The sequence below is a fragment of the Chiloscyllium plagiosum genome, unplaced genomic scaffold (genome assembly GCF_037043375.1).
Source record: "Chiloscyllium plagiosum isolate Xiang-an unplaced genomic scaffold, Cpla_swu_hap1 HiC_scaffold_12, whole genome shotgun sequence".
Taxonomy (NCBI): domain Eukaryota; kingdom Metazoa; phylum Chordata; class Chondrichthyes; order Orectolobiformes; family Hemiscylliidae; genus Chiloscyllium; species Chiloscyllium plagiosum.
In genome coordinates, this window is record NW_028270150.1 from 3,898,804 (window position 1) to 3,914,315 (window position 15,512).

Sequence of the window (15,512 nt, forward strand, 5' to 3'; positions counted from 1 at the left end):
GATCCTCAGCCATTCATCGTATGTAAGACCTACCATTCCAGGGATCATCTGTGTGAATCTCCGCTGGACATGCTCCAGTGCCAGTATGTCCTTCCTGAGGTGTGGGGCCCAAAATTGGGCAATGTATTCTAAATGGGGCCTAACCAGAGCTTTATAAAGTTTCAGAAGCACATCGCTGCTTTTACATTCCAACCCTCTTGAGATAAATGACAACATTACATTTGCTTTCTTAACCACAGACTCAACCTGCAAGTCAACCTTTAGAGAATCCTGGACTAGCACTCCCAGATCCCTTTGTACTTTGGCTTTAGGAATTTTCTACCCGTTTAGAAAATAGTCCATGCCTGTATTCTTTTTTCCGAAGTGCAAGACCTCACATTTGCTCACATTGAATTTCATCAGCCATTTCCTGGACCACTCTCCTAAACTGGCCAAATCTTTCTGCAGCCTCCCCACCTCCTCAGTGCTACCTGTCTGTCCATCTAACTTCATATCATCGGCGAACTTCACCAGAATGCCCCCAGTCCCTTCATCCAGATCATTAATATATAAAGTGAACAGCTGCAGCCCCAACACTGAACCCTGCGGGACACCACTTGTCACTAGGCGAAAGTGAGGACTGCAGATGCTGGAGATTAGAGTCGAGATTAGAGTGGTGCTGGAAAAGCACAGCAGGTCAGGCAGCATCCGAGGAGCAGGAAAATTGATGTTTCGGGCAGGAGCCCTTCATCATTCCTGATGAAGGGCTCCTGCCTGAAATGTCGATTTTCCTGCTTCTCAGATGCTGCCTGACCTGCTGTGCTTTTTCAGCACCACTCTAATCTTGACCACTTGTCATTAGCTGCCATTCTGAAAAAGAACCTTCTATCCCAACTCTCTGTCTTCTGTCAGACAGCCAATCCTCAATCCATGCCAGTAGCTCACCTCGAACGCCATGGGCCCTCACTTTACTCAGCAGCCTCCCGTGAGGCACCTTATCAGAGTCCTTTTGGAAGTCTAGGTAGATAACATCCACTGGGTTTCCCTGGTCTAACCTACTTGTTGAATCCTGAAAATATGCTTCGAGTTCCTCAGCTAGGGTCCCTATGTCTGTCTGACTGTTCCTATCTTTGATTTGTTACATCTTCCCAAGTTTGATTCCTCAACTGTCTTGTTTAGTTTAATCTTGTCTACTTCCCTAGTTATATGGACATTTGCTGGAACACTGGTCTCAGCACAGTTCAGGTGCAAATCATCCCAATGGTACAGTCTCCACTTTCCCCAGTACCAGTACTGATGCCCCAGGAACCAGAACCTACTTCTTCCATGCCTGTTTTTGAGTTATTTCACAAACTTTATGTGCCCCCTGTCAACTAACAAGCAGAAATCCAGCGGTTATTACCCTCGAGATTCTGTCCTTCAGTTTAGTACCTCGCTCCTCCAAGTGTCTAAGTAGAGCCTCTTGTCCTGTTTATGTTGGTGGCAGCTTCACGGATCGTAACAGCTGGATCGAACTCTTTAAGGCTGTAAATTCCAGTCTAGCTCTGGGCAGACATCGTGAGCCCTGTTACTGGGCAAGATAACACAGCCATTTGCAGTCACAATTTTGGCTGCACAAAGCAGTGTCTGTCAATCATCAAGTATTCCTTTTAACTCTCCACACTTGAAAGGTATCCTGAGACAAGTTGCTCTGGTCAATCTACTCCTCCTCCTGAAAGATCTTGCATTCATGCACACGACTGAGTGCCTTAGTTTGTTGCATAATTGCAACGCCTGAGGCTCCAGCACTATAATATCCTCTGTCCCCTGACCTGTCTCACTCAGGGTCACACCCATCTGTCACTTGTTGTGCTCTCTCTGCAAGGCTGTGGTTATCTTCTGGATCGAAGTGTTGATGTATCTTTCCCCATCCCTGATGTGTTGTAATATCTACAACTCCACCTCCAATTCATTATCCTGATTTACTTGCAATGGGTGTGTTCCCCCGGATCACTTCCAGGTGGAGATGAGCTCACAGGACCGCAGCGAGCACGCCTCTTCCACCATTGTCTATGTGCTAATTTGTCTCCCTGATCGTAAAATTCTCACAATGCAAACAAACTCACATTATCACTCCAGGATGGCCCCACAGTCAGCTGCTCTCTGACTGTGTCTCATGTCTCCAGAAAGATTGACAAGTTAATTTTTAAACTTGCTCATAGACATCAAAGCCTACTTGCTGCTAAAATCTAAAAATAGAAAAAAATGATACTACGTATAAATCAGCTCATAAGTGGTCACAAGCATCATAAAGGCTTTTTGCGCTGGGAGGCTGCTGTAATCAGCTGCTTGTCTGGTTGTGTTTTGCAGGGAGTGTTGGAGTTTGCTTTCTGTCTCCTGTTTGCCAAGTTAGTCAGTTATACATTCCTTTTCTGGCTGCCAATGTATCTTGCTAACAAAGGTGAGCATCAATGTTCTAAATCAGTGCTGTGGTTGCATTGACTGATTTTAGTGTTGGAGTTATTACAGGTGTACACTATAGCTTTGCCTCAAATAAATCAAACCCATGAAAGGTATCATTGTCTCTGATATTATAAAGGTGAAGCAGTCTATCACATCTGTTACAGAGAACATAGCCATCGTCACAATTTGAGTAAAAACCAAAACAACTGCGGATGCTGTAAATCAGAAACAAAAACAAATTGCTGGAAAAGCTCAGCATCTGTGGAGAGAAGTCAGAGTTAACGTTTCGGATTGAGTGACCCTTTTTCAGAACTCTGTTCTGTTCTATTCAGTTCTGAGGAAGGTCACTGGACCCGAAATGTTAACTTTGATTTCTCTCCACAGATGCTGCCACACCTGCTGAGGTTTGAATGTAGTTCACTGCAATTTTTAAAATTAGAAATGAAAAGTGATATAAAACTGTTCTGAGAAACCATCTCATTTACTAACATTTTGCCAAGTCCACTTATTCTGAAAACTCTGTTAGTGCACAGCTATAGAAACTACAGAGTGCTCTTGTATTGCCTTCTCTAAAATACTGTGCATGTGCTCAATGAAATATAAACACAGTGTGATTTCACAAATAAACATGAAGTAGTCAGTACTTCAATCCCATTGCCATGGAGGTTGGACCTTAACTATCATATAAAGTGGCTGTACAAACCCTCTGTTTGTCAAGAAGGATCACAGATATTGTCTCTGTTAGTGATGCTCACATCCCAGATATTGTCCCTGTTAGTCATAGAGTCATAGAGATGTACAGCACAGAAACAGACCCTTCGGTCCAACCCCTCCATGCCGACCAGATATCCCAACCCAATCTAGTCCCACCTGCCAGCACCCCACCCATATCCCTCCAAACCTGCCCACATCCCAGGTATTGATGAGGCAATGAGGACCAGTTTACCCTTTCCATATTTATAACAAAGGAAAACTGTTGTTTAAAATAGAGTTGAAAATGGCATCCCCCTAAGGCAATGACTGATAGGTGGCAATGAGAAACCTGCGCACACTGAGAGTTTGAAATGTTTACCCATTTCCAATTTGATTTATTTTGTATTTCCAGAACACTTTGAAGCCAAGAAAGCTGGAGATCTTTCAACGCTGTTTGATGTAGGTGGAATCATAGGTATGAATCCTCCAAATTACTTATCATCAGATTTTATTTCTTTTTAAACATTAGCCAAAGGAAAGAACACCAGCTGGAAAGTGAGCCATGGTATAACATGAATTGCTGAACTGCAAACATACGATGAGCTGTTTAGTCTGTTAGACACTTTGAATATTACAACCTTTGGTGTCCTGGATGTAGTCAGCTGACAACAAATCAAATTCTTGTGGCGTCATGGTAGTTTCCCTGCCCCATCCTTTGATCCGGGAGACCTGGGTTCAAGTCCCACCTGCTCCAGAGGTATGTAATCACATCTCTGAACAGGGTGCTTAGAAAAAATATAAAGCAGCAAATCTGATTTTATGGACAGCTATATCCTTTGCCTGTTGTCCTATTCTATGGGTCTGTACCCCTTACCTCTCAGCCTGCTCTGTACCTCACATATCTCACACTGACTTCCTCACGCTTGCTCTCTGACATATGTATTTATGTTATATATTTCTGTTCTGTGCCTTGATTAAAAAGTCAAAACTCCTCTATGCCTTAGTAACCACTTTACTAACCTGTCCATCCATCCTCGGAATCTGCTGAGACAATAACCCAAGGCCTCTGTGTTTCTCTCTATTTCACAGCATTATATCATTACCTGCCTGCTCCTGCATTATTTCGTCTCTTTGCCCTGGCCCCTCACCATCACTGAGACATTGTGTCACAGGATTGTTCCATTTGTCACTTTTAAACCCACTTGGCTACTTCATTGGTAGCTGGTGGCAATGGGCAGGTTCCCCACAGCACTGCCAACATGACCGTGTTTCTGTTCTTGTGTTTCTGTTTCCAGGTGGAATCCTTGCGGGTGTGATATCTGATTACACAAAAAAGAGAGCAACTACTTGTGGAGTGATGTTGCTGCTGGCTGCACCAACAGTAAGACCTGCTGCTCATGATACTTATAAAGAAGCATAAATTGAACATTTTGACTCATCATTATGTAGGAGCAGAAATAGGCCATTCAGCCCCTCGAGCCTGTGCTGCTATTCTAGATCATGGTTGATCATTTACCTCAACCCTGAATTCTTATGCTATCCCATATTGTTAGCATTCAGAAATCGATCAGTTTCTCTGTTGTGCCTGCACGACAACTGAACTTTCACAGTCCTCTAAGGTAGAAATTCCAAAAATTCACCTATTCTGAGTGATGTAATTTCTGCATATGTCCTAACAGTCTACCACTTAACCTGAGACCACATTAATATGTTAACATATTAACCTGAGACTATATGACTGGTTCTAAACATCACCCTGACCTACTCTACTCTCCCCTCCCCAGCCAGAGGAACCACGTTTTCATAACTACCCTGTCAGGCTCTGTAAGAATTGGTTACATTTGAACGAGAAATCTGTCAGGTGTCATAGAAGAGTGAATTGCAATAATTGTTACATGCTTACTTTGAATATTGTCAGAACCCAAAATTCAAATTTCACTTAATTTTAATGTTAGTTGAAACATGTTCAGGGCCACATTCACACACACACTGACCCTCACTGGGGTACAGTCCCACACACACTGACCCTCACTGGGGTACATTCCCACACACACACTGACTCTCACAGTGGTACAGTCCCACACACACCGACTCTCACTGGGGTATGGCTCCCACACACACTAACTCTCACAGGGACACACACACTGACTGTCACTTGGGTACAGTCCCACACACACTGACTCTCACTGGGGTATGGCTCCCACACACACTGACTCTCACTTGGGTACAGTCCCACACACACTGACTCTCACTGGGGTATGGCTCCCACACACACTGACTCTCACTGGGGGACAGTCCCACACACACTGACTCTCACTGGGGTATGGGTCCCACACACACTGACTGATTAGAGTGACAATTCTTTTCCTTATACCATCTCCCTCTCTCTCCATCATTCAGACTATTGCCAAAAATCCTCCAAATATTCCCCCTTCCAGTATCTTCCTGTATTCTAATCAGTAAACACATCCAAAAATGCCTGCCCTTCATCTGCAATGCCCCTACCAATCCCATGAGTTACTCATGATCACCTTCCTCAAGGGATTAATGGGTTAAAGAGCAGAAGTGATTGTGCTGTGCAACAAGAAATGGTTCTCCATTTGCAGATCAAGCTTATCCACCTTCCGTGTTCTCAGTTCCACTGTTTAGTGCAAGAAAACCCCTGCTCTTTACCAACTGACTCAATCGTTCTCTACTCACTCTGTCTGCAGCATCGCCCTGACATATTCAGCCATCATCCTCACAAATTCCTCCTTTATTGTGCATTTTTTGCACAATGTGATTAGATCATGGTGTACTTTTTCATTATACACTCTGTGACGTCACATCTCATCCCAATTCTGCTTCATTAGCTGCTTCTCCTGAGCTGTCATCCAGCTCATCTCCATGTCACTCCCTACCTGCATTTGGTGTTCTTCTAGCCCCACCTTAATTTTGCAGATCCTCCTTTTGAACCTCATCCTTTTACTATCCTTGTGAATTGTCCCACTATCACAATCATAACCTCCTAGAAAATCCTGCCATTCCTTGTAAACTCCTGGCCAACTTTCATCCTCTGCCCCTGCCTTTCAAACACATTGTCATCCAGTTACATTGAGGTTTCACTGAGTGCCTTGATTCTAGTTTCTGACCCAGCCATAGCATCACGACCTCCAGAATAGTTGCCCATTGGTCTTGTGCGTGGCCTTCTCTCCCTCTGTGCTGCCCTGAAATTTCTCACCAGCCTCAACACCCTAGACATGAGGCTGAGAATGAGAAAATATTATCAGTCCATCAAACCAATTCCATTCAAAGTTCATTTCAGCTCATTCTATTCTTCCTTTGGTCATATTCCCACCTCTTGTTCATCAACTTCATTTCCTTTCCTCTTCTGCGAGTCAACCAGTCAGTGCTATTAATGTCTCTGTACCTGTCAATTCTCTTGTCCACAGATATCGAATCGATCCAGTTGCTTTTTAAAGATGCCAATTGACCTTGAGCTACCTTTCTGCAGGTCTGATCTCTATGTTCACTATCCTGGCCTTGCTCTGCTTTGCCCACTTTATTTTAGTGATAATTCTCTGTGCTCTCTTGTTACCAATTTATCAACCAGTGGAAACAGTTGTACAGTCTTTGCCATCTGAAACCATTTGACAATTTGGACAGGTTAATGTGTATGCACATACTGATGGCAGTAAATATTTAGCAGCTGAATCAATTTGTTTCCTCTTGCACAGCTCACTCCACTGAACACAGGAGGTTCTGATGGTAAAAATTAGTTAGAACAAACTGTTAAGATAACAGCTAAATATTACATCTATATTCCTACAGCTCTACGTATTTTCTGCGGTTGGCTACATGAGTCTGAAAGCCATTGTTGGTAAGTTGAGTCCTGTTTCTGTTGGACCGATCAACTCTGAGCCTGAAGTTTCCTCAATGTGATTCTCAGGTATAACGTGAATTTGCCAAAAGAACATAGAAACCAGGAGCTGCAAAAGGTCAATCGGCCCTTCAAAGCTGCTCTGCCTCCCATAAGATCATCGCGGATCTGACTTGAACCTCAGCTCTACACTGCTTCATTTCCCCAATATTCTTTCACCCCTTTGGAAATCAGGAACCTGTCTAACTTCTACAGTCGGTTCTGCTATTCCATGAATTTCTTCAACACAAATTGGCTATAACATGATTGAAGAATTTAGACCATTGTTTGTATAGTGCGAGCTTTCCTTACCTGTCTTGGCTATAATGCAGTTCCAGTCCCATTAGTTTAAATGATGCTGCTAATAAGCAATTTATATTGCAAGATCACACGGGGATGGAACTATCACATTATATCAGAACAGACTATACCTTAAAATATTTAAAGATTCTGCATCTTTTGAGGAAAGAAATTTCAAAGACTGAAAACTCTCTGAGAGAAAAATAAATGGCAATCTGCAGTGTGCCTGTGAGTTCAGATTGAAAGTATTCAACACCAGGGGTGTCTGAGAGGCGCAGTTTGCAGGGAGGGTAAATGGTGAGGTAGAAGCATGTTTTAGGCGGCACGGTGGCTCAGTGGTTAGCACCACTGCCTCACGGTGCCAGGGACCCGGGTTCAATCCCTGCCTTGGGCGACTGACTGTGTGGAGTTTGCACATTCTCCCCGTGTCTGCGTGGGTTTCCTCGGGGTACTCCGGTTTCCTCCCACAGTCCAAAGATGTGCAGGTCAGGTGAATTGGCGATGCTAAATTGCCCATAGCGTTAGGTGCATTAGTCAGAGGGAAACAGGTCTGGGTGGGTTACTCTTCGGAGAGTCGGTGCGGATTTGTTGGGCCAAAGGGCCTGTTTCCATACTGTAGGGAACCTAATCTAATCTAAAATGTTTCCTTATCTCTGTCTTAAAAGGGCCTTATTTTTAAACTTTGACCCCTAGGTCTAGATTCTCCCACAAGAGGAAACATCCTTTCCATATCTGTCTAGTCATTCCCTCTAGATCTTCATATGTTTCAATTAATTTACCTCTGACTCTTCTGAACTCCATAGGATATAGGCCTAGTTTGTCTAGCCTTTCCTCAGAATGCAATCTGCTCATTCCAGATATTAGTCTGAACTGGTTTAAACACATTAGATAGCATCTCCTTTAAATATGGTGGCCAGTACAGTACACAGTGCTCCTGATGCAGACTCACCAATGCCCTGTAAAACTGAAACATGACCTCCTTACTCTTACATTCAATTCCCCTCGCAATAAACTATCACATTCTATGAGCTTTCCTGATCACTTGTTGTACGTGTGTGCTAACCACCTGTGATTCATGCACTAGGACACCAGATCCCTTGATATCTCAGAGCTCCACAGCCTCTCATTATTTAGAAAATATTCTTCATTTTTATTCTTTCTACCAAAATGGACAGTTTCACATATTCCCATTTGCCAGGTGTTTGTCAACTTCCTCAATCTATCTACGTCACTTTGTACAAAACAAATTCCTGGAAAAACTCAGTTTTTTGGCAGCAGTTATGGAGAGAAAGCAGTATTAACATTTCGGGTCAGGTGACCCTTCTTCAGAACTGGTAGTAGCTGGGAAAAGGTTAGTATGTGTGCTAAAGTTCAGGTAGGTGGCAATGGAGCACAGAGAGAGAGAGAGTGAGAATGATAGCCCCCAGCAATTTCTGTTTTCATTTCTGAGTTCCAGCATCGTCAGATCTTTGGGTTTTTTTAAGTACCCTTTGCATTTGGTCATCTCTTTCAAAACCTGGATAGGACAGGCCTTGGGGTCACTGAAGTTGGGAGAACTGAATGAAAAATCCAACACCAAAACAGTTAGAGAAACTCCATTACAGATAAGATCAGTGAACTTGTATCAGTTCCAGCTTCGTATTGATACTGTTTATTCTCATCTCATTTCCCTTGTGATTCCATATTCCCTCCCAAAGTTCACCCTATAAGTATTTATCACCAGTTATGTTAAATGGGCATATACAGTAGAATCAGAGAACCACACAAAATGGTGGGTCAGTGAGCACTGCTCCCTCACAGTGCCAGGGACTGGGGTTCCATTCCACCCTCAGGCAGCAGTCTGTGTGGAGTTTGCACATTCTCCCCATGCCTGTGTAGGTTTCCTCCATGTGCACCAGTTTCCTCTCACAGTCCAAAGATAGAAAATAGATGCAGGAGTAGGCCATTCGGCCCTTCAAGCCTGCACCATCATTCAATATGATCATGGCTGGTCATGCAATTTCGGTGTCCCATTCCTGATTTCTCTCCATACCCTTTGATTTATTTAGCTGCAAGGACCACGTCCAGCTTCCTCTTGAATCTATCTAATGAACTGGCCCCAACAGCTTCCTATGGGAGAGAATTCCACTCTCTGAGTGAAGAAGTTCTTCCTCATCTCAGTCCTGAATGGCTTACCCCTTATTCTTAGACTGTGATCCCTAGTTCAGGACTTTTCCATATCTCGCCTGTCCAGTCCCATTTGAATTTTATATGCTTCTATGAGATTCCCCCTTGTTCTTCTAAATACTAGCGAATACAAGCCCAGTCAATCCAGCCTTTTGTCAGATGTCAGTCCGACCTTCCCGGGAATCAGTCTGGTGCAGATTAGGCGTTTATTGCTAAAGAAATGGAGTACTGAAGCAGGGGAATGTTGTAAAAGAGTCATGGAGATCTACAGTACAGAAAAGTCCCCTTCAGCCCCTCGCGCTTGTACCAGTTAAACACAATCCCCTAACTATTCTAATCCCATTTCCTAGCGCTTGGCCTAAAGCCTTGTATACCTTGACATCAGAAGTGCACATTGAAATACTTCTTCGATGTGATGAGGGTTTCCCCCTCTCCCACCCTTTCTGACGCAGCACCCACCTCTAACTACATACATACCATTCAGTGAGGTTTGTGAGACGATAAGGGGGATTGATAAAGTAAACGTAGAGAGTATGCTCCCACTGGTGCCGCGATCTGTAGTTTTAAGATAAAGGGTAGCAGATTTGAAACAGAGTTGAGAAATTACTTCTGTCAAAGGGTCATGAATCTTTCACATTCACTGCCCTGACTGTGGTGGATTTTGGGACATTGAGAAGGAGATGGACACATTTTTATTTAGTATTGGGTTGAAGTGTTGTGGACAGTGGGCACAAAAGTGAGCTCAGACTGAGATGATGTCAGCTATAAGGCCATAAGATATAGGAATAGAATTAAGCTATTCAGCCCATCAAATTTACTCCACCATTCAATCATGGCTGATATGTTTCTCAACCCCATTCTCCTGCCTTCTCCCGTAACCCTCCATACCAATACTAATTAAGAACCCATCTATTTCTGTCTTAAAAACACTTAATTACTTGGTTAACAATCACACAACTCCAGGTTATAGTCCAACAGGTTTATCTGGAAGCACTCGCTTTTGGGGGTTCACTTGGTTTGGGTTCCACTCCCCTCTGCAGCAATGAGTTCCACAGTGTCACTGCCCTCTGGCTGAAGAAATTCCTCCTCATCTCCATTCCAAAGGGTTGTCCCTTCATTCCGAGGCTGTGCCCTCGGGTCCTAGTTTGTCCTCCTGGTAGAAACATCTTCTCCCCAGCCACTCTATCCAGGCCTCTTGGTATTCTGTAAGTTGCAGTCAGATCCCCCTCACCCTTCTAAACTCAATCGAGTACGGACCCAGAGTCTTCAACCGCTCCTTATTTGACAAGCCCTTCAACTGTAGGATTGTTTTTATAAACCTCCTCTGGATACCCTCCAAGGCCAGCACATCCTTCCTTGGATGCGGGGCCCAAAACTGCTCACAATATTTCACATGCAGTCTGACCAGAGTCTTATACAGCTCCAGCAGTACATACCTGCTCTTATATTATAACCCTGTCAGAATAATTGCAAACATTGCATTTGCCTTCCCAACTGCCAAGTGAACCTACACGTTAAGAGAATCCTGAACTAGGACTCCTAAGTCCCTTTGTGCTTTGGATTTTTGAAGCCTTTCCCCATTTAGAAACTTGTCTATGCCTCTATTCTTCCGACAAAACTGCATAATATCACACTTTCCCACATTGTATTCCATCTGCCACTTTTTTGTCAATTCTGCTCAACGAGCAGGTCCTTCTGCAGTCTCCCCACTTCCTCAACACTACCTGTCCCTTTCAGCTATCCTTGTGTCATTAGCAAATTTAGCAACAATGCCTTCAGTTCCTTCATCCAGATGGTTAATGTTTGACGTGAATGGCTGAGATCCCAACACAGACCTCTGCGGAACTCCACTGTTCACCAGCTGCCATTCAGAAAAGACCCCTCTGCCTTGTGCCAGTCAGCCAGTTCTTTGTCTGTGCCAGTACCTTGCCCCGAACACCATGGGTTCTTATCTTATTTAACAGTCTCCTGTACAGCACCTTTCAAAGACTAGATTAGATTAGATTAGATTACAGTGTGGAAACAGGCCCTTAGGCCAACAAGTCTACACCGCCCCGCCGAAGCGCAACCCACCCATACCCCTACATCTACCCCTTACCTAACACTACGGGCAATTTAGCATGGCCAATTCACCTTACCTGCACATCTTTGGACTGTGAGAGGAAACCGGAGCACCCGGAGGAAACCCACGCAGACACGGGGAGAACGTGCAAACTCCACACAGTCAGTCGCCTGAGGCGGGAATTGAACCCGGTTCTGTGGCACTGTGAGGCAGCAGTGCTAACCACTGTGCCGCCCAAGACCTTCTGGAAATCCAAATAAATGACGTCCACTGGCTCTCCTGTGTCTAAATTGCTCATCACGACCCCAAAGAATTCTAATAGATTTGTCAAGCATGACTTCCCCTTGGTGATGTCGTGCTGACTCTGCCCTGTTTTACTATGCACTTCCATAATCTCATACCAACGGTGCAGGTCAGACTAACTGGCCCTTACTTTCCTGTGTTCTGTTGCCTTCCCTTCTTAAACAGAGGTGTTAGATTAGCTGTGATTGTATTAAATAGGATAGTGAAGAAGGCGTTTGGTATGCTTTCCTTTATTGGTCAGAGTATTGAGTACAGGAGTTGGGAGGTCATGTTGCAGCTGTACAGGACATTGGTTAGGCCACTGTTGGAATATTGCGTGCAATTCTGGTCTCCTTCCTATCGGACAGATGTTGTGAAACTTGAAAGGGTTCAGAAAAGATTCACAAGGATGTTGCTAGGGTTGGAGGATTTGAGCTACAGGGAGAGGCTGAACAGGCTGGGGCTGTTTTCCCTGGAGCGTCAGAGGCTGAGGGGTGACCTTATAGAGATTTACAAAATTATGAGGGGCATGGATAGGATAAATAGACAAAGTCTTTTCCCTGGGGTCGGGGAGTCCAGAACTAGAGGGCATAGGTTTAGGGTGAGAGGGGAAAGATATAAAAGAGACCTAAGGGGCAACTTTTTCATGCAGAGGGTGGTACGTGTATGGAATGAGCTGCCAGAGGATGTTGTGGAGGTTGGTACAATTGCAACATTTAAGAGGCAATTGGATGGTATATGAATAGGAAGGGTTTGGAGGGATATGGGCCGGGTGCTGGCAGGTGGGACTAGATTGGGTTGGGATAATTGGTCGGCATGGATGGGTTGGACCGAAGGGTCTGTTTCCATGCTGTACATCTCTATGACTGTAAATGGTGAAGAAGGCTTAAGGGGCTGAATTCCGTACTGCTGTGCCTAACTGTTATGTTCTAGGAAAATTTCAAGTCATTGAGGTAGTCACTTTCTTCTAAGTTAATGTGGGATATCTAGTTTAGATACCTATCCTACATAGATTCAGGAGCTGCGAGCAAAGAATGAGGCAAACCCTAACAAAATAAACACACTCAATTGTTAAAATTAAATCTGAGATTAACTTTCACGATGCAGTGGACAGTGTTATATGGCTGGTTAAAATGTTCCAGCTTCGTGCATGTACAATGGAAGTACTTTAGCTCTGACCTCACTGTTCTGAAGAAAGTGTGTTTCACATGATGGCATTTTGTGTGTAGAAATGTTTCCATTATTTTGAAACCAAAAACTTTGGTAATGTCTGCGTCTTATACTAGAGTAGTGTCTAAGAAATTGATGCTTCTGTCTGTGCAAGGCTCACTAGGATGTTGTCATTGCTTAATAGAGCTTGGATGTTTATTGATGATATTGATGAATTCTAGTTCTGCTCATGCAAAAGTCCAATATTCCACATATCAACACCAATGCCAAAGAGGAATGTTATGGCATTATCTAATGAATGAGAATCCAAGAGTAGGCTGGAGAAAACCTTAAGTGGTCTCAATAAATAAAGATGACTTATTTTGACTCTTGGGTCAAACATACAGCACATGGACTGCATACATATAGAACACAGAACATAGAAAAGTACAGCACAGGACAGGCCCCTTAGGCCCACGAAGTTGTGCCGAGATTTAATCCTAATGTAAAATATAATAACTTAACCTATGCACCCCTCAATTCACTGCTCTCCATGTGCATGTCCAACAGTCACTTAAATGTCTCTAATGATTTTGCTTCCACCACCACTGTTGGCAATGCATTCCATGCATTCCTGCATAAAGAACTTACCTTTGATGTCCCCTTTATACCTTCCTCCTAACACCTTAAAACTATGACCCATCGTGCCAGTCAATCATGCCCTGGGGAAAAGTCTCTGGCTATTGAGTCTATCCATGCCTCTCATTATCTTGTATATCTCGATCAGGTCACCTCTCTTCCTCCTTCTCTCCAGCGAGAAAAGTCCAAGCTTAGTCAACCTCTCTTCATAAGGCAAGCCCCCCAGTCCAGGCAGCAATCTGGTAAACCTTCTTTGTACCCTCTTCACAGCCTCTGTATCTTTCCTATAGTAGGGCGACCAGAACTGGACACAATATTCCAAGTGTGATCTCACCAGGAACTTGTAGAGCTGCAGCAAAACCTCGCCGCTCTTAAACTCGAACCCCTGTTAACGAAAGCCAAAACACCATATGCTTTCTTAACAACCCTATCCACTTGGGTGACAACTTTGAGGGATCTATGTCATTGAACACAAAGATCCCTTTGTTCCTCCACACTGCCAAGAATCCTGTCTTTAATCTTATATTCAGCATTCGAGTTCGACCTTCCAAAATGTATCACTTTGCATTTATTCAGGTTGAACTCCATCTGCCATTTCTCAGACCAGCTCTGCATCCTGTCAACGTCGCGCTGCAGCCTGCAGTAGCCCTCGATACTATCAACGGCACCTCCAACCTTTGTGTCATCAGCAAATTTACTAACCCACCCCTCAACCTCCTCATCCAAGTCATTTATAAAAACTACAAAGAGCAGAGGCCCAAGAACAGAGCCCTATGGGTCCCCACTCTACAGCGACCTCCAGGCAGAATACTTTCCATCTACAACCACTCTCTGCTTCTGTCAGCCAATCAATTCTGAATCCAAACAGCCAAATCTCCCTGTATCCCATACTCCCTGACTTTATGAATGAGCCTACGATGGGGAACTTTATCAAATGCCTTGCTGAAGTCCATATGCACCACATCCATTGCTCAATCTTTGTCAACCTGTTTTGACACCTCCTTGAAGAACTCAATAAGATTTGTGAAGCATGACCTGCCCCTCACAAAGCCATGCTGACTGCCTTTAATCACACTATGCGTTTCCAAATAGTCATAAATCCTATCTCTCAGAATTCTTTCCAAAACCTTGCTGACCACCGATGTAAGACTGACTGGTCTGTAATTGCCAGGGATTTCCCTATTGCCTTTCTTGAAAAGAGGAACAACATTCGCCTCCGTCTAATCCTCCGGTACGACTCCCGTGGAGAGTGAGGAGGCAAAGATCTTCGCCAGCGGCTTAGCAACCTCCTTTCTCACTTCCCGGAGCAGCCTGGGATAAATCTGGTCTGGCCCTGGGGACTTATCCATCTTAATGAAGCCAAAATTTCCAGCATCAACTTCATTTGTATGAATATATAAAACTGGGAGTAAACCATTCGGTCCCTCTAACTTGCACCACTATTCTATAAGATCAGGCTTGATTGTGGTCTTAACTCCACATTCCTGCCTGCCCTGAGAATCTTTGAAAACTGCCGTATCCAGTAGAAATATACCCTGGGACTCCCAATTGGCATTCTCCCATTGAAGCGACGAATACTTAATGTAGTGGTTCAAGAAGGCTGTGAGCCTTTCCCTCGAGCTGGTTCCACACAGTCATGGGCAAGTGTGATCTTACTGTAGTTCCTCACTTCCCATGCTCATGCTCATTCAGGCTTCACACCTTGTCATTATACAGATTAATGTTTCCTGCCTCAATTTTGTTCTGTAGTTATGCTGATTGGCTGCGGGGCATTAGTGAATGGACCATATGCACTCATCACAACTGCAGTGTCTGCTGATTTGGTGAGTACTGAATGCTCTTCCACCAGAACAGCAACCATGATCATGTCCAAGGCTGGCTCAGATCATTGTAATTCGCAGT

The 15,512-nt window shown here is 44.1% G+C and overlaps 1 protein-coding gene across 2 annotated transcripts in view; it reads left to right on the forward strand.

The window, feature by feature from the left end:
• The window catches only part of LOC122555435 (glucose-6-phosphate exchanger SLC37A1), a 111,791-nt gene that overhangs the window by 74,049 nt on the left and 22,230 nt on the right, over positions 1 to 15,512 (forward strand). Inside the window, exons 12-17 of one of the 2 annotated variants that reach the window (XR_015758774.1) lie at positions 2,329 to 2,419; positions 3,527 to 3,589; positions 4,410 to 4,495; positions 6,546 to 6,607; positions 6,925 to 6,973; positions 15,360 to 15,433. Coding sequence is in view for 1 of the 2 variants with exons in the window: in XM_087992435.1 (XP_087848561.1) it covers positions 2,329 to 2,419; positions 3,527 to 3,589; positions 4,410 to 4,495; positions 6,925 to 6,973; positions 15,360 to 15,433 (363 nt within the window). In the remaining variant the exon portion in view is untranslated. The remainder of the gene's footprint in view (positions 1 to 2,328; positions 2,420 to 3,526; positions 3,590 to 4,409; positions 4,496 to 6,545; positions 6,608 to 6,924; positions 6,974 to 15,359; positions 15,434 to 15,512) is intronic. The other variant, XM_087992435.1, reaches the window with a different exon arrangement.